The sequence below is a fragment of the Petaurus breviceps genome, unplaced genomic scaffold (assembly GCF_028583685.1).
Source record: "Petaurus breviceps papuanus isolate PSGF00001 unplaced genomic scaffold, PetGlider_PUasm1.0 90537, whole genome shotgun sequence".
Classification (NCBI taxonomy): Eukaryota; Metazoa; Chordata; class Mammalia; order Diprotodontia; family Petauridae; genus Petaurus; species Petaurus breviceps.
This window is the reverse complement of record NW_027187271.1, coordinates 1,679,282-1,698,015: the sequence shown is the minus strand read 5'-3', so window position 1 is coordinate 1,698,015 and position 18,734 is coordinate 1,679,282. Positions and strand designations below refer to the sequence as shown.

Sequence of the window (18,734 nt, the reverse complement as noted above, 5' to 3'; positions counted from 1 at the left end):
TTAGCCTAGGGGCAGGGAAGATCTTTAAAATTTACATTCGAATTACAGCATGCATACTGATTACCCTTTCCCCCAGTCTCCTTCCCCTTTAATTTCTTGTAGGGCAAGATGGCTTTCTGTACCTCATTGCTTGTATGTCTTTATTTCCCAGTTGCATGTAAAAATAATTTTTTAACATTTGTTTTAAAACTTTGAGTTCCAGATTTTCTCCCTTCTTCCTTTCTCACCCACCCCCATTGAGAAGATAAGCAATTCAATACAGGTTATACATGTGTAGTTATGCAAAAAATTTCCATAGTAGTCATATTGTGAAAAACTATATTTCCCTCCATCCTATCCTGCCCCGCATTTATTCTATTTTCTCCTTTGACCAGCCCTTTTCAAAAGTGTTTGCTTCTGACTATCCCCTCCCCCAATCTGCCCTCCCTTCTGTCAGCCCCTCCTCTTATCTCCTTCCCTCCTACTTTCCTGTAGGGGAAGATACCCAATTGAATGTGTATATTATTCCCTCCTTAAGCCATATTCAATGAGAGTTAAGGTTGACTCATTCCCTTTCACTTCCCTACTCTTCCCTTTCATTGTAACAACTTTCTCTTGCCTCTTTTATATACGATAATTACCCTTTTCTATCTCTTAACTTCTCTTTCTCTCAATATATTCATCTATCACCCCTTAATTTTATTTTTGAGATGTCATCCCTTCATATTCAATTCATCCTGTAACTTCTGTCTATATACACATACATACATATATACATAAATATATATGAGAAAAGTTTCATAAGTTACAAATATTGTTTTTTCACATAGGAATGTAAACAGTTCAACTTTAATAAATCCCTTATGATTTCTCTTTCCTGTTTACCTTTTCATGCTTCTCTTGATTCTTGTGTTTGAAAGTCAATTTTCTGTTTAGCTCTGGTCTTTTCATCAGGAATGCTTGAAAGTGGGGCGGCTAGGTGGTGCAGTGAATAGAGCACTGGCCCTGGAATCAGGAGGACCTGAGTTCAAATCCAGCCTTGAGACACTTACTAGCCATGTGACTTTGGGCAAGTCATTTAACCCCAATTGCCCTCCAAAAAAAAAAAAGAATGCTTGAAAGTCCTCTATTTCATTGAATATCCATTTTTTTCCCCTGAAGGATTATACTCAGTTTTGCTGGGTAGATGATTCTTGGTTTTAATCCTAGCTCCTTTGACCTTTGGAATATCATATTCCAAGCCCTTTGATTCCTTAATGTAGAAGCTGCTAGATCTTGTGTTATCCTGATTGTGTTATCCTGATTATGTTTCCACAATACTCAAAAACAATATGAAACATCTTTGACTGCTTGTAATATTTTCTCCTTGACCTGGGAACTCTGGAATTTGGCTACAATATTCCTAGGAGTTTTCTCTTTGGGATCTTTTTCAAGAGGCAATTGGTGAATTCTTTCAATTTCTATTTTACTCTCTGGCTCTAGAATTTCGGGAAAGCATTCCTTGATAATTTCTTGAAAGGTGATGTCGAAGTTCTTTTTTTGATCATGACTTTCAGGTAGTCCAGTAATTTTAAAAATTATCTCTCCTGGATCTCTTTTCAAGGTCAGTGTTTATTTTCCCGATGAGATATTTTACATTGTCTTCTATTTTTTTCATTCTTTTGGTTTTGTTATATAATATCTTGATTTCTCATAAAGTCATTAGCTTCTATTTGCTCGATTCTAATTTTTTTTTTTTTGGCTTTTTAAGGGCAGTTGGGGTTAAGTGACTTGCCCAAGATCACATGCCTAGTTTTTGTGTTAAATGTCTGAGGCCGGATTTGAACTCAGGTTCTCCTGACTAGGGCCGGTGCTCTGTTCACTGCACCACCTAGCCACCCCAGTCGATTCTAATTTTTAAGGAATAGTTTTCTTCAGTGAGCTTTTGGACCTCCTTTTCTATTTGACCAATTCTGTTTTTTTAAGGCATTTTTTTTCCTCATTGGCTTTTTAAACTTCTTTTGCCATTTAGGTTAGTCTATTTTTTAAGGTGTTATTTTCTTCAGTATTTTGGGGGTCTCCTTTAGCAAGCTGTTTTTTTCATGATTTTTCATGATTTTCTTTCATCACTCTGATTTCTCTTCCCAGTTTTTCTTCTACTTTTCTTACTTGACTTTCAGAATCCCTTTTGAGCTCCTCCATGGCCAGCAACCAATCGATATTTTTCTTGGAGGCAGGAGTTTTGACTTTGTTGTCTTCTTCTGGTTGTATATTTTGATCTTCTTTGTCATCAAAATAAGATTCTATAGTCTGATTTTTTTCCCCTCTGCTCATTTTACCAGCCAATTATTTGACTTTTGAGCTGTTTGCCAAGGTAGGATTCTGCTTCCAGAGTGGAGAATGCTCTGTCCTAAGTTTCTGGAGTTTTGTGCAGCTGTGGTCAGAGCTACTTCTAGGCACCTGCAAATTTTCAGTTCTTCTAAGGTGAGATGATCAAAGGAGAGGTGTTTACTCCTCTCCTGGCCTGTGGTCTGGTATGTGAGTGACCACAGGCACTCTTTTCTGCCTTGGAACTGTGAGGAGGACTCCCTCTCCACAGTTGCCACAAGCTCTGCCATGCCAGCGCTCCTTCTTATCCCAGGACCGCCACTGAAGACTGCGACCCAGATCCAAGCAGGGCAAAGCAAGAGAATTCTGCCTCAGTGCCAGCAAAGGGATCCTTGCAATTGCTGTCTGATGAGCTGTTTGATCTCCCCACCATTGGTGGGCCTGGAGCTCTGGAAGCAGCCACTGTTGCTGTTACTGCTTCCACCACCAACTCTGCTGCCCTGGGGCTAGGGCTGGACCACTATCTTCTCTCACCCAGGTCCAGCAGTTTCCCCACTGACCTTCTACTTTGTCTTTGGTGTTTGTGGGTTGAGAAGTTTGGGAATGACCACAGCTTCCAGTGATTCAGTCCCCAAGGCTTGCTCCGACCTGTCCTGTGCTGGTGCAACTCACAGGGAACTAAGCTCTACTCCCAGCCTGATGCGGTAGACCCTTCCTGTCGGCCTGCCAGGCTGTCTTCAGCTGGAGATGTGTTTTACTCTGTCATTTTGTGGGTTCTGTAGCTCTAGAATTTGTTTAGAGTCATTTTTTACAGGTATTTGGAGGTTTGGGGAAAAGCTCAAGCAAGTTCCTATTTTTACTCTACCTTCTTGACTCCACCCCCCGAGAGCATTTTTCATCATCTATCCTTTGAAATTTTCATGGATCATTGTATTAATCAGATCATTATATTGCTAAGTCTTTTATAGTTATTTTATCCTTACAATATTGCTGTTACTATGTACGCTGTTCTCTTGGTTCTAGTCACTTCACTTTGTGTCAGTTCATATGTCTTTCCAGGTCTTTCTGAAACCAGCAGCTTTGTCATTTCTTTGCAGTATTCCATCACAATCATTAACCACAGCTTATTCAGCCATTCCCCAATTGATAAGCAGCCCCTTAGTTTCTTATTCTTTGCCAACACAAAAAGTGCTGTGATAAATATTTTTATACATATGGATCTCTTAGTCTTTTTGTGGGCTTTTTATCCAGGTGATATTTTTCAACTGTAGAGATAGATACCCACCACAGCTCTGTGCTAGGTCATCTCCTTTTCTCTTTCTGTACTATTTCACTGCAGAAAATTCTCAGATTTATTTATCCAGTCCTAGCCTCTTACCTCACCACCAGTCTCTCATCTCAAACTGGATGTCCCACAGACATATTAAACTCAATATTTCCAAAACAGAACTCATTATCCTCTCTAAAACCCTCTCTTCCAAACTTTCCTTTGCTTTCAAGGACTCTACCATTTTACCTAGTCATCCAGGCTTATAATCTAAGTGTCATTCCTCAACTCATCATTCATACTAACCCAGTATTTCATATGTTGCCAAGTGCTGTTCTTTCTTTTTCACAACAGTTCTCCTATATGTCCCTCTCTTTCCAGTCAGTTGCCACTCTGGTATATACCTTCACCTCACTCTTGGACTTTATAGTAGCCTTCTGGTTGGACTTCCTCATATCTCTTTCCACTCCAGGCCATCCTCCACTCATTTGTCAAAGTGATCTTCCCAAAGCCCAAGTTTGACCCTATTCATTCAGCTTTACTGGTTCCCTAATTCCTCTAGAATCAGATATAAAATCCTAAATTTGTTTATTAAAGCCCTCTGTAACCTGGCCCCTTCCTACCTTTTCAGTCTTTTTATACCTCCACATACTCTGATCCAGAGACACTGGCCTCCTTGCTTTTCCTTGAATTAGATACTCTTGCCTTGAGGCATTTTTTTTTTTTGCTGTCCCCCATGCCTAGAACTCACTCACTCTCTCTCTCTCTCTGTCTCTGTCTCTCTTTGTCTCTCTCTCTCTCTCTCTCTCTCTCTCTCTCTCTCTCTCTCTCTGTCTCTCTCTCTCTCTCTCTCTCTCTCTCTCTCTCTGTCTATCTCTCCCTTTCTCTCCCCCACCTCCCTCTCCCTCTCTCTCTTAAAAATTATTGGACTACCCGAAAGCCATGATCAAAGAAAGAACCTAGAAATCATCCTCCAAGAAATTCTCAAGGAAAATTGCCCTGATGTTTTAGAACCAGAAGGCAAACTAGAAGTTGAAAGAATCCATCAATCACCTCCTGAAAAAGATCCCAAAAAGAAAACTCCTAGGAATATTATAGCCAGGTTCCGGAATTCCCAGATCAAGGAGAGAATATTACGAGCAGCCAGGAAGAAACAATTTCAATATTGTGGAAACAAAATTAGGATAACACAGGATCTGACAGCTTCTATACTGAGGGATCGAAGGGCCTTGGATATGATATTCTGGAGAGCAGAGGAGCTGGTATTAAAACCAAGAATCATCTACCCAGCAAAACTGAGTATCATGTTTCAGGGGAAAATATGGTCATTCAGTGGAATAGAGGACTTTCAAGTATTCTTAATGAAAAAACCAAAGTTGAACAGAAAATTTGACATTCAGATACAAGAAGCAAGAGAAGCTTGAGAAGGTAAACAGGGAAAAGAAATCATAAACCACTTATCAAAGTTGAACTATTAACATTCCTACATGGAAAAATGATAATTGTAATGGATAAAACTTTTCTCAGTATGAAAATAGTTGAAGGGAATAGAAATATATGTATATGTATATGTATATATATATGTACATCTATATTGGAGGGTATACGGGCATATGAATACTTATGTGAATGTGTGTATATATGTTTACAGGTATACATAGATAGAGGGCACAGGACCAAGTTAATAGGAAGGGATGATACTTAAAAGGTGAAATCAAGAGGTGAGAGAGGAATATAATGAGAAGAGATGGAGAGAGACAGAATGGAGTAAACTATCTCATATAGAAGAGGCAAGGGAAAATGGTTACAATGGAGGGGAAGACTAGGAAGGCAAAAGGGAATGGGTCAACCTTATTCTCATTGAATTTGGCCCGGGGAAGGAATGATATACACACTAAATAGGGTATCTCACCCTACAGGAGAATGGGGGGAAGGGGATGAGAGGGGGGATGATGGAAGGGAGAGCAGGCTGGGGGGGAGGGAAGTTGGAAACACTTTTGAAAAGGGATCAAAGTAGAGAATAGAACAAGTGGGTGTTGGGATAGGAGAGAGGCAAATATAGTCAGTCTTTTACAATGTATCTTCTATGTTAATATTTTGCATTAGCTACACATGTACAACGTATACTGAATTGCTTATCTTCCCAGTAAGGGTGGGTGACAAGGGAGGAAGGGAATGAATCTGGAATTCAAAGTTTTAAAATAAAATGCTTAAATATATGTGTGTGTATGTATATATACATATATATAAACTATCATTAATACTACTTTACATGTAATTGGGAAATAAGATATACAGGCACTGGGGCATAGACATCCACCATGCCCTACGGAAAAGTCTAAGTCTAATATGAGAGAATATATGGGAGAGCAGATTGGAGAAGTGATATCCTGTGGAACTGCTATTTTGGGGTGGTGGGTAGGGGAAAAACAGGGAGAAAATTTGTAACTCAAAATCTGGTGGAAATGAATGATGTAAATCAGAAGTTAATAAAGCATTTGAAAAATTGAAAAAAATACTTATTGACCGAATTCTTTACTAAATAGAAATTTTTGAAATCTTTTTCATCCTTTGAGACACAGCACAGATATCATTGCCTTCTCCATGAAGCATCCAGGACGTGTTAAAAGTGATTCTGTTGTCCTTCACTACTCTTCTCTTGTTTAACATCTTGTACTCACACATCACATTTTAATTTGTATGGTAATTATTTATATAGATATCTTGTCCTACCTCAAGGCTACTAGCTCTTTGAAGGTTAGGATTAAGACATTTTCTTCTATTTTATTCTCGTTGTCTAAAACAGGGTTCATTGCACATATAGTAGGTGATTAATAAGTGTTGATTTTTTTAAAAAAATGAATTCCTTCCATATCTCTGTCCATATAGCCAGCCATCCTTTGGTTCCCAGAAGCCCAAACGCTCATACCCAGAGGATTTCCACCACACTGTACATAGCCACTATGGACCTGCTCTGGGCAATCAGCTAACCCGGTTAGTATCTCCTTCTCATACTCTGCCATCTTCAAACCTTTTATCTTCTCATTGTGAAAGAACTTTCTTCATGTTCTACCCTTCTGTGTAACCTTCTCCAGACTCAGTCTGATGGAGGAGGAAGATGATGATGAGATAGTAATAGAAGAGTCAAGTGAAGAGGAAGCAAGGGAATGGGAAGACACAGATAACGTAAGTGGGGGAAAGAAAGAAAATAAACTTGTTCTTCCTTGTTATCTATAAATACGTTCCCCCAACCCCCACCCCATTACCTGACTGCTACTTTGGGAATTTTGAGGAAGCCCATGAGGGGGACAGAGGAAGAGAAATGAGGAGGCTAATTCATTGTTCTGGTGTGGCTTTCACCTGCTTCATGAGGTACTTGGGTGGGTGGAGGGAATTGAAGCACTCATCCCTCTCTGCCTCTGGCAACTTCTTTTCGCCTACCACATCCCAAGATTCTCCTTCCCCTTCTCACCTCTCCTTTAGAGAGCTCTCCCAGTCCCAGTTTACTCAGCTCACTCATACTTCCTCCCATTCCTTTTTCCTTCCACAATTGCTTTAAGAAGGAGAAAGGAGTTGGAGGAGAAAAGAAGAATAATCATAGGATAAAAGGTTCATGATTTGAAGAAACCTCAGAAGCAGTCTAATCCAAATGATAATTTTTATAGATGAGAAAATTGAGGGCCAGGGTGGTTAGGTGGGTTGCCCCATTTCACACAGGTATTAAGTAGCATAGGTGGGTTTTGAATCCATGTCCTCTGACCAGTCAGAGGTCTTTTTCCCTAAAGAAGACTGGAAGGAGTAGAAGGTGAAGGACTGGAAATTTGAAAACATAAAAATGAAGAATAAGAAAGTCTGAAATGTCTTTTTCCCTGAAAATGTTTTGTGAGAAACCCTTCATCTGTCTGGGATAAGGGAGTACTACTCTGGCTCAGGATAAGCTTTAGGAGGCTCACTCAGAGAAGACAGTCTTCCCCCTTTTTATTAACTGTAATAGAACTGGCAGGAGCCATTGGCTCCCTTTATAGCTAGAAGAAGGCGCGAAGAGTTAGTTGTCTACATAAAAGGAAGTTGTGGGGATAGGAAGGATGCTCTTCAAACTTTTAACTCTACTCTTTCCAGCATCCAAGCTCTCATTCTTCCTCCAGACACCAGCGAGACCTCTTTGATTCTGCAGAGGTAGATGGTGATGTGAGTATACCTAGGAGCAGCTATGAGAGTAAGGGAAATAGGCAATGGGGGATTGCTTTTTCTTGGGTGCAGCTGATGGGAGGTCTTCAGGTCATATAACATATTTTAGAGACACTAAGGTAAAAATCAAAAGCCCTACTCTCGTATTATCTTTGGAATCAGGATTGTGGGTAGAGGAGGAGGGCTGCTATAGAACTGTGATAGAGAAGAATATGAAGTTATCTGCTTGTCTTTTTCTTTTATGATTTTTTTGATGTCTTCCTAGGCTTTCTGAGACCACACTGTGCCTTCTTCAAGCTGATTGTCCAATCATCAATATGTCCAATTGGAGTATAAAAAATGGGGTCCAAAGCCATCCCAGTCACTGAGGAAAAATAACAAGGAGCTTTTACCTGCCTTCCTCCTCTCCCAATTTTGTCTTACATTTTCTTTCCTTTCTGTGATTTTTGGGTTGGAGAAACCATGACTTTCCTCCTGATGGCATGCTAAACCAGAGCTTTGTCTCACCTATTATTGAGACTGAAGTTCCCTCACACAATAATTTGGGAGAGGAGAGTCCATCCTCATATTTTTGAAGAACTATACTGCATTTCTATTGGAAAAGAACCTTTATTTCCCTATGTTTGTGGAGACATCTTATCTCCCAGCCTTTTTGTTTGCATCTTTTCGTGCTTGTTAGCTTAATAAAGGTTGTTGGAAATCAAAATTGGTCTCTGGGAGTATGACTTATAAGGGTTATGCTGTTGGGGAGAAGGTAACTTTTCCTTTAGGATTCTATAGAGAATTCTAGGGCAGTGTCTTGTGCACTGATTAATATCTGTTGATTGAATGACGTTGAAAAGTTCTTCATCACTGAATGCTTAGAAAGTTATTAAATTTGAGAAGTTTTAAGCTGAGTAGGAAGACAAGGAGAGGCACTATGACAGACTATATTGGCTAGGTTGCAGAGGTGAAATTTGGGGACAGGTGTATTCTTGTGGAATTTTCCTTATAAATTACCTAGATGGGTAGCCACCTATTTCACTTATGCTCAAAGCCAGCCCTCTTATAGGTCTGCTTATTCTGAAGCCCTCCTACCTATATTGAGTTATCCCTCTTCTCCAGGAGTAATCTCTCTTATTCTTCTATCCTTTTGTTTCTTTCCATCAGTTATATTTATATTTTTCTTTGAAGATACAAAATAATTGAATCTTTGCATTTGGAGAAATCCCAGAGATCATCTTTCCAATCTTCCACCTAGTTCAGAAATCTTTTACCCTATTTCAGTTTCTTTTTAAATAGCAGTAGTGAATGGGACAGTATTGCTGTATTACCTAGCTATAGCAGCAAGCACCCCAAGCACGTCCTCAGGGTTTGCTGCTACCACAGGTTCTTGGATCTGCTTTGTTAAAGGAAAGCAACTTAAAATGGGTTAACAAGCTTACTTTAATCAGTCAGACCATATATCCTTTACCTTGTTCAGGGGAAATGGTAAGCACCCCGAACTTCAAAGTATACAGGCAGAATTATCAAGACAGAAACAGATCAAGTAGACAGATTTCCAAACTGTCCAACCATTACATCCATACCCAGTCAACATCTGGGTTTTTCAAAGCCGGGGGACTCTCAACAACGGCTTCCCAGAATTCAGATCAAATCACAGAACACTTCTCAAAGTGAGTCCCAAAACAAAGCTACACATCAGGGCTTATATAGCCTTCTCCTGGCTCAGAAAATGTAACAACCTTATTGACTCACTGGCCAATCAAGAAGTATTTACTGAAAAACAAGCCTCCCACCCAAGGCTTCAGGTGCACTTTAGCCTAGGGGCAGGGAAGATCTTCCAAATTTGCATTTCCATTACACTAGCCCATTCCATTGGGAGGCAGTTCTAATTAAATCTTTTGACCCAAAATCTGCTTCCTTGTAACTTCTTATTAGTCTTAGTTCTGCCCTTTGGACAACCTACATAGAATAAGTCTGTTTCCTCTTCTGTGACAGCTATTAAAATATTTCAAGGCAGCTATTATTTCTCCACTTCATCTTTTCTTCCTTGGGCAAAACACACTAGTTCCTGTATGATATGATTTTTAACATTCTAATCAGTCTTATCTAGTTTGTTATTGTCCTTAAAAATGATTCCCAGAGAATATTACAGCAATGTATCATAAGGATTATACATTATGACCAGGTAGGATTTATACCAGGAATGCATATGATTCTTCAATAGATGCAGAAAAAAACCTTTGACAAAATATAGCACCGATTTCTATTAAACACACTAGAGAGTATAGGAATAAATGGAGCTTAACTTAAAATGAGAAGTAATATTTATTTAAAATCATCAGCAAGCATTTTCTGTAATGGGGGTAAGCTAGAAGCCTTTCCAATATAATCAGGGATGAAGCAAAGATGACCATTATCACCTATATTAGTTAATATTGTACCAAAAATGTTAGCTATAGCAGTAAGAGAAGAAAAAGGGAGAAATTAGAATAGACAATTAAGAAATAAAACTACCATTCTTTGCAGATTATATGATTTTATACTTAGAAAATCCTAGAGAATCAACTAAAAAACTACTTGAAATTATTAAAACTTTAGCAAAGTTGCAGGATAGAAAATAAACCCACATAAAGCATTAGCATTTCTATATATTACCAACAAATCCAGTAGCAAGAGATAGAGAAATTCCATTTTAAATGGTTGTAGACAATATAAAATGCTTTGGAATCTACCTGCCTAGATAAACCCAGAATGCAAGTATAAAACACTTTTCATACAAAGTCTTATCTAAAATATGGGAAAAATATTAGTTGCTCATGGGTAGGCTGAGGCAATATGATAAAAACAATTCCACCTAAATCTATTCAGTGCCATACCAATAAAACTATCAAAAAAAAGTATTTTATAGAGGTAGAAAAAAAAACCAAAATTCATTCGGAAGAACAAAAGTTCAAGGATATTAAGGGAATCAATGATAAAAATCTGAAAGAAGGTGGTCTAGCCATACCAAATCTCTCAAACTGTATTATAAAACAGTAATTATGCAAAACAATCTGGTATTGGCTAAGAAATAGAGTGATGGATAAATGGAATAAATTAGGTACAAATTACATTATAGTAAATGACCATAGTAATCTAGTATATGATAAGCCCAAAGATCTACTCCAGTATCCCTGCCACAAAAACCCCACTGGGGTCATGAAGAGTCAGGCACAACTGAATCTGAACAAAAAGGGCACAAAAAGTCCCACCCATTTAGAGTTAAGGACTCTCCTACCCAGCCGCTACACCCTGCCCTGCTGAGCAGATGCTTTTCCATATGGAGAGGAAGGGGTCTGCATTTATAGTAGCTGAATGTCACTATAGTCTTCTTGCATAGTCTTGCTATGCTAGGGCAAAGTAAACAAACCTTTTGCTAACTGAGACCGATGAGTGTCTCATTTCATCCTAAAATAAAGCAGAGTACCCTGTGTTAAGTGCATCCCTATCACCTTGACACACAGGCCTAGGAAGAGTTTATAGACTCCTTGCTCTTCACCGCTACCATCTTTGCTACTATCATTCAGCAACCTGCTCTCCTTTAAAATGTGCTCCATTCTGTCTGCATCCTCATTGCAGTCATCTTTGGACCTCCAGGTCACTTTCCAGGTCAGTCTTGCATAGTGTCCTAGTTATCTCACTGCCTTGCTGTCGTGGAGAACAATATCCTAACTCCTTCCCTTATGCAAATTGGGCTAATTTTTCCTGAAATATGACAAGACTATCATCTTTTGAATATTAATTAACAGGATCCTGGCATCAATCCTGCCCTGCCCCAACAGAATGCTTTTGGCAAAGCTCACAGGTCATGAAAAGCCAGAGAAGAGATTGCGTAGAGAAAAAGGTTATCAGCAGCGTCAAAAGCAGTGAAAAAGGCAAGATACAGATTGAGGGAAAAAAAAGGCAATTAGATTTCACATTAAAACATCATTGGCAAGCCTGCAGAGAGCAGTTTCAGCTGAATAATGAGGATGGAAACCAAAGTGCACAGGGTTCAGAGGAAAGTGAGAGGCATCCACTGCAGAGAGTTTTCTGAAGGAGTTTAGATGTAAAATGGAGGAGAGACATGAGATAATAACGTGACAGTTATAGTAGCTAAGTGCTACTGGATTTAGGGTTTTTTAATGATGGGGGGTGTTGAGGACCACAGCCAGTGGGGCTCTGACCCTGATGGCTGAATAAGCCCTCTCAGCATCAGACCCTGCTAAACAGGCTCGGATCAGTTCCCCACCCCCCAGGAAGGCTCACAGGCATGGGCTTCACATCCCCATGAGAAGCGTGGTACTCGTTCCTGGCCTGGGAACAAGGATGCTTGCAGTGTTCTCAGGGGAAACTAGCATAATGTAGCAACATAGTATTAACTAGAAGCCTTGGGACAACTCCATCCTGTTCTAGGGAGGTTTAGGGAGGTTTAGAACATCCTGCTCGGTACTCGCACCCTCATAACAAGGATAGAGTGCAGGGCCCTTGTGTATGAGGCGAATGGGAACTAGGGCAATGGTGTAATCCCAAAGACAGTGGTTTATGATGACTATGCAGTTTTACACTAATATATACTGGACTCTTAGCTGAATAAAGTTGACTGTTTTCCACCATACTGGAGTCCCATCTCATTTATGATTGTCATCAACCTCTGGGTAAGTAATCTTTTATCTATCTTTTCACCTAACTTTTCCTTCTCAGCTCTGCTCCTGGCTGGCAGGGCTCCTCTCTACCACTATCTCAGACTCTGCCACAGAAGGGCAGGGGTCCCTGGGTGGGCTTGGCTCCCCACAACTGGCACCCAACGTGGGGTGTGAGGTACAAGCACAGGGATGAATGGGCCTGGGCACAGGAGCGCCAGGCCAGGCACAGAAACATCAGGCCAAGTAGGTATCACGGGTCCACGTAGGTTTCGCCCAGGAGGTCCCTCTTGGAGCAACACAGAGCAATGCAGGGCCCTAATACCAGATAAGGGGAAGGCTCATATGAACTGCTATCAGTACTTTCTTTCCCCCAAGCAGCGGCTATGGAGCAAGTACAGATTGAACAGCCTAGCCAAGAGACGTATCAAAAGGTCCTCCTATGTATAATGAAAGAGAGGACTCATTGTTACTACGTGTTTCCCTGATAATAAGACCTATCCCGAAAATAAGCCCTCCCCTTACTGTGTAAGATTCCTCTAAAATAAGCCCTCCCCCGAAAATAAGCCCTATTGAGATTGCTACTGTAGTGAAGGTGATCCCCTGTGCTACATGCTACATTACGGTACCCTCTGTATGCACCGTTCCCCCCCCCCCCCGTGAAATGCACGCTGCTCTCTAAGCTGTATCCAATCAGATATGCAGCAGTGAGCGCGTCATCCTGTTCTTCCCCAGTGATTTGCTTATTGAATAAAGGTACATTTTTTTGTTCACATTTACCTGTTTATTAAAATTGCTGTCAATGTTCATGAAAATAAGCCCTCCCCTGAAAATAAGCCCTCTGGTGTTTTTCTGTCCAAAAAAATTAGTAAGACAGTGTCTTATTATCGGGAAAACACGGGGTAAGACTCAGATACAGAAATTGTCAGATTTGCTGGAGACCATTTCTCCATGGCTGCCCAAAGAAGACACATTAAACCCTGCAAAATGGAAAGTGGTAGATGAACAATTGACAGAATATTACACCACAGTAGGGCCAGAGAAGTTCCCAGTACAATGCTTTCAACTATATAATGTTCTTACATTGTGCTTAGTCAAGCCAGAGCACTATTGAGAGATTTGGAGGCTCAATACAGAAACACAAGTGGAGGAAGAGGAAGCAGTGAAACAGGAACAGGAAAACAGGGAGAAAAGGGTTGTTCCCCAATGGAGGTGAAGGCTCTCACACAGCTGACTGCCCCCCCTCCCCACCTGCTCTCTCTCTTATCAGAGCATGTATATCTCTAATGGTTACATAGTCAGGTGGCGAGATTGCAGTACACTCACCCCCCTCCAAAAGGCTATTCAGCGGATGATTCACCAGGCTAACATGGGATCAGCAGGAAACTTAGTAACAAGTAAGTAGATAAACCCAGTCTCAGAAAATTTTCCGGAGAAAATATATTATTTAAGACTCTTAAAGACATTAGTAAAAGAAAGAGGATTATTTATCACTAACAGTCAGTCATATTAATTCTTGGAATGTTGTCCCTATTTGGTAAATTGGGAGCCAGTCAGCAGAGAGAGGAGTGAGGGACTAATGGAGAAGGGACTCCAGCATTTCCTCAGTTCTGCCTTTTTTCTATGGAATATACTAATGACATGTTTAACATCAGAAATGAAAGTGCCAGGGGTGGCTCAAACACTTCAGAGTGATGCAGCTGTCTCTAATATTATCAAGTAAGTCTTACCTGGCTTCTGTTACTATCTGGAGAACCAGCAACTGTTTAATCTTTTCAAGAGATCTCCTACAAATTCTGTGTGATCCATTCTGTTATTTTCTGTATCTCTCTGTTTTATGTGTCTTTGTGAGAATGAGTGAGAGTAATTTGTCATTCTGTAAGATTTAAAATGCAGCTGGACTGTGGAACTTTCCGTGAAATGTTATCTCTTTCACTCCCCATCTTCTTTCTTGCCAGAAAACGAACAAAGTATTTTATTATTTTACAGGTTATAAGATAGTTATGGTAAGTCAAGAGTGTAGGAGCAGTGTCAGGTTAGAATTAGAAAGAAACAAGATATGTGTGGTTTTAAAAGGGGCTTTAATCAAAGTCCAGCAAAAAAATATGACAGTAGGAAAGCAAGAAAGTTTAAGCATGTAGCAATGTGAGGAGCATGGGTAGAAAGCTTAAGATAGGTATAAATTATTTGCATGAAAGATGTGAACAGAAGTTTTAAGATTTTTGAAAGTTTGAAAATCTCCTCTTCATTCCCCTCTGGCCAAGTGGAGTGAGGAGAAGGCAATAAGAAATAATAAGGGAATTTTTTCCCTCAGATCAAAGAGGCAAACAGATGAACATTTGGTAATACAACTGAAGGTCAATTAAATTCATGTGAAAAGTAAAAAGTGTCACTCCTAATTTGATGCTAAAGATAAAGATATTGTACTATTTGACATTTAGGCAAATTGGGATATTTTCTAAGATCTGATTAAAAAAAGTGAAGTTTTGAGCTCTAGTATGGGGGAGGAAGAATACGATGCCATTTCTGACTCCCTCTTTGCTAGAAGAGTCAAAGCACTCACTTTCAAAAAGTGTTTTAAGGAGTGGACACATAAATACAGTTAACTGGAGTAAAAGTTTTGTCAGCAAAAAACATTTTTACAAAAATTCATTAAAGTCTCTTGTCCCAGATTAGGCTAAAAGAGAGTGCTGAAGATTAATAGGGAACTTAAGTTATCCTCCCCAATCTGGCAAAAGGGAGGAAACAAACTAAAGCTATCAAGGACCCCGATAGCAACAGCCCTGAGGCACCCTGAAGGCCACACCTTTAAGCAAGCAGATAGACTTTTCTAATTCAAACGCCTACATCCACTATCAGGCTCTGTAGCTGTGAGGAGAGGAAAAAAACCTCTGCACTTGATAAGCCCAATTTTCATCATTAATTTTTGCAAATGATGATTTGGAAATAAAATTGGTGTCATAAGGTCATGTGGGGATCATTGTAAGCCAGAAATAGTGTCAGATAAGAAAATTTTTAATCTGAATTTTGTTGGAACTAGAAGATAAAGAACTTTTTAAAAAAAAATAGTTGTCATGGGGCAGCTAGATGGCGCAGTGAGTAAAGTGCCAGCCCTGGAGTCAGGAGGACCTGGGTTCAGATCCAGCCTCAGACACTAATCACACGCACACAAAACCTTGGGCAAGTTACTTAACCCCAATTGCCCTCCAAAAGATAAAAAAAACCAAACCAGTTGTCACTTACAACTTATGTTTATATATGCCATCAGGTATTTACACACCTACCTGAAGTTAGAGAGGAAGTTTCAACTAAAACAAATTTGATTATAAGTTATTTGGAACTTGTAATTAACTAATCGTAATTGTAATTAATTGAGTTATTTTATTGTTTTAATGCTAAAAACTTAACATTGTTGATTGATTAATGTATTAAAGGAGGAGACTGGGTGAAAACTTTATTTTGGATTAATTCTGCCCATTCAGAACAGTCCTCCTCCATGTGTGAGAGTTAGCAATGCAGGGAAATAACATTAACCCCCCAGTCTCTCCTGCTTAGAATCCATATCGATCTTATTTATGTTGTAAAACTGCCAAAAGCCTATGGAAACTATCTGTAGAGGCAAGGTCATTTGGCCTGAGAAAGGAACTTCTTTTAATTGTAACGTGCTAAGAAAGTTGCAAAATATTAAAAAGATTTCTAATGATTTGGCTTTTACACCAGGAAAAGTTAAATTTGAGAAAGAAAAGTGTTAAATAAAATTCTTTATGTAGGAGAAACCTAGTAAATCTTTATTGTTTATTACAGCTCCATTGGAATAAAAAATTTTTAATTGTAATTGGCTATGGGCCATGATTTGTTGAAAGAAATTTTTTAACTACTTAAGGTTCACCTCAAGAAGATTCTAATATCAATAGCTTTTAAAGTATTGTGATCAGATTCATTTATTATACCTTTTCTGGCTAAAACACCTTTTAATATCTAAAGAATTCTGCAATCAACTAGAAAATTAGTAAGTTAATAATTCTTTGGGGATTTATGTTACTTAAAGACATTTTGCTATACCTTTTTCACTAAAACTCTTTGTAATATCTAAAGAATTCCACAATTATCTAGAAATTCAGCTTTTTATCATGCTTTGGGAATTTATGTTACTTAAGAAAATTTTTATACCAACTTAGTCTTAATAATCTCAATTTTAAAAGTTTGTTTTGCTCTAAAGTATACACAGAGAGCTATTAGGTTATAAAATTTTAACTAAATTTTTTTCTTTTCTCTCACAAAAGTTTGATGATCATTTATAATTCTAAAAACTAGAAATATAGCCTACTACAATGATTCTAGTAATTATAAGGTTATTATTACTCACTTTACTCCTGTTTATAATACAAACTTTTATCTATGTTAAATATTACTGTTTAATGATTTTGTCTTTTCCCTTTAAAAATTGAGTCAGATAGCAAATATTCTATATACATATGCCAACATATTTGATACTGCTAAACTTAAACACACTCAGAATACAGATCTTTTTAACCTTTTTCAGAAGTTACAAGCTCTTATAAGATAGAGGCCACTACCTATATTGCAGTTCATTCTTCACTTCCTAGGCCTCTTTATCTAAATAATGAAACTATTAATCAAAAGTTCAAGTTTTTCCAACTTTTTCCCCAAATATTCATAGGACTACATTAGCTTACTCTTATTTTTATCAAAATGCATATACTATATGTAAATAATTCCATGTTACTAGGGAACAAGCTAGACAAATTGAATGCTGATAATGTTCCTGCCACTAACAACTTATTTCAATCTTTCTGTGATCATTTTAAAAATAATATTAATTACAGGCATACCACTTATAATAAAGATATTAGAACCTACTTGCTAAAATTAAAAAGGAGGGAGCAATTAGCTACATTAGCTACTGCTTTATACACCCAAAATACGTTAGCTACATAAAAACATTTGCTAAAAATGAGTATACACGAGCAATTAAAAAATGTGAAAGATGTATACTCCCCAAAATGAAGGTAATGTGAGGATTTATTACTATGGGGATGAGGCTATGCTTACATATTTTCCAGAAGCTGGGGAAGACCAGTGAGGGTGCCATAACAGAAATGTTGGGGTATGTACTCCAAATCACCCAGAAAGATGAAAAAGCTCCAGCAGCGGAAGAACTCACAGCGACAACATGGGAATAAAGAAGAAGAGATCTCCTAATGCAATCACTACACAAAACAAAAAAGCTGTGCCCCCATGGGGGCAGATCGAACATTTTTTATATCCACCCAAAGAACTGAAACCTGTTATCCCAGAATTTGTGTTTTCTTGCTGTGATCACTCTGCTTTCTATACAAAGTATAGATAAAATTAAGGTGGATGATTTGGCACGACAGTTTTAGGGTTCGTTTAGAGTTAAGTCCTTTGCATTGGCTATATACATTGCTTTCACCCCTTCTTCCCCTGGTTATATTGTGTCTCCTTGCGATTTGCATTGTTCCCATATGTTGTCGGTGCTAGACTCAATTGTTCTCAGGGGAAACTAGCATAATGTAGCAACATAGTATTAACTAGAAGCCTTGGGACAACTCCATTCTGTTCTAGGGAGGTTTGGAACATCCTGCCTGGTACTCGAACCCTGATAACAAGGATAGAGTGCAGGGCCCTTGTGTATGAGGTGAATGGGATCTAGGACAATGGTGTAATCCCAAAGACAGTGGTTCCATCCTGATTTATGTTTTGAGACACCTACCCCTGTCACGTCACTTGTTTCATATATGGCTGTAATTGTAACTACATGTATTTGACCCCCTCAAGCCTTCCTTACTTCTACTAATGTAAATCATTTATGGAAAGTCCATACTACATTTTATTGGAATATACCCTGCTTTAACTGTACTCTCAAACAATGTATTAGTGGTTATGATGTCATTATACTGTCTGTAGAACCACCCTCTTTTGGTTTCAGACTTTGGAGAAACCTGCACAAAAGCAATTTCTGGACTTTTACTCATGGGACTAATTGCAACTGTGTCTTCTACTCTCTTTCTCCAATGTACTTATGGATACACCTGTCTATGTATGATTCCTCTGTATGGAATATTGTTTGGATTCATTGTATTCTTGCTCAATGTATATCTAGTAGGTATTTGTACTATTATTTTGTCTACTATCATTGATAATTTCAACCACTGTGTCTTTGTATTTAGGTAATAAGTTAAAGTAGAGACTTTCAGCAAAAATTAGATGCTTTAAAGGAAACAGTAGAATTTGTGAAAGACAAGCTTGCAGAAACTGAGTTTTGTCAAAGTGTGATTATAGATTTCATCCTATTTTTGTTACAT

The 18,734-nt window shown here is 38.7% G+C and overlaps 1 protein-coding gene across 6 annotated transcripts in view; it reads left to right on the top strand.

Annotated features, from left to right (window-relative positions):
- STAG3 (STAG3 cohesin complex component) overlaps window positions 1–8,447 on the top strand; it is a 66,081-nt gene extending 57,634 nt beyond the window's left edge. For 5 of the 6 annotated variants that reach the window (XM_069063281.1, XM_069063278.1, XM_069063275.1 and 2 more), the window contains 4 exons: window positions 6,443–6,547; window positions 6,649–6,739; window positions 7,673–7,741; window positions 8,007–8,447. In XM_069063281.1, coding sequence (XP_068919382.1) covers window positions 6,443–6,547; window positions 6,649–6,739; window positions 7,673–7,741; window positions 8,007–8,015 — 274 coding nt within the window. In that variant the 3' untranslated portion in view covers window positions 8,016–8,447. The remainder of the gene's footprint in view (window positions 1–6,442; window positions 6,548–6,648; window positions 6,740–7,672; window positions 7,742–8,006) is intronic. The other variant, XM_069063276.1, reaches the window with a different exon arrangement.
- Window positions 8,448–18,734: the final 10,287 nt, after the last annotated feature.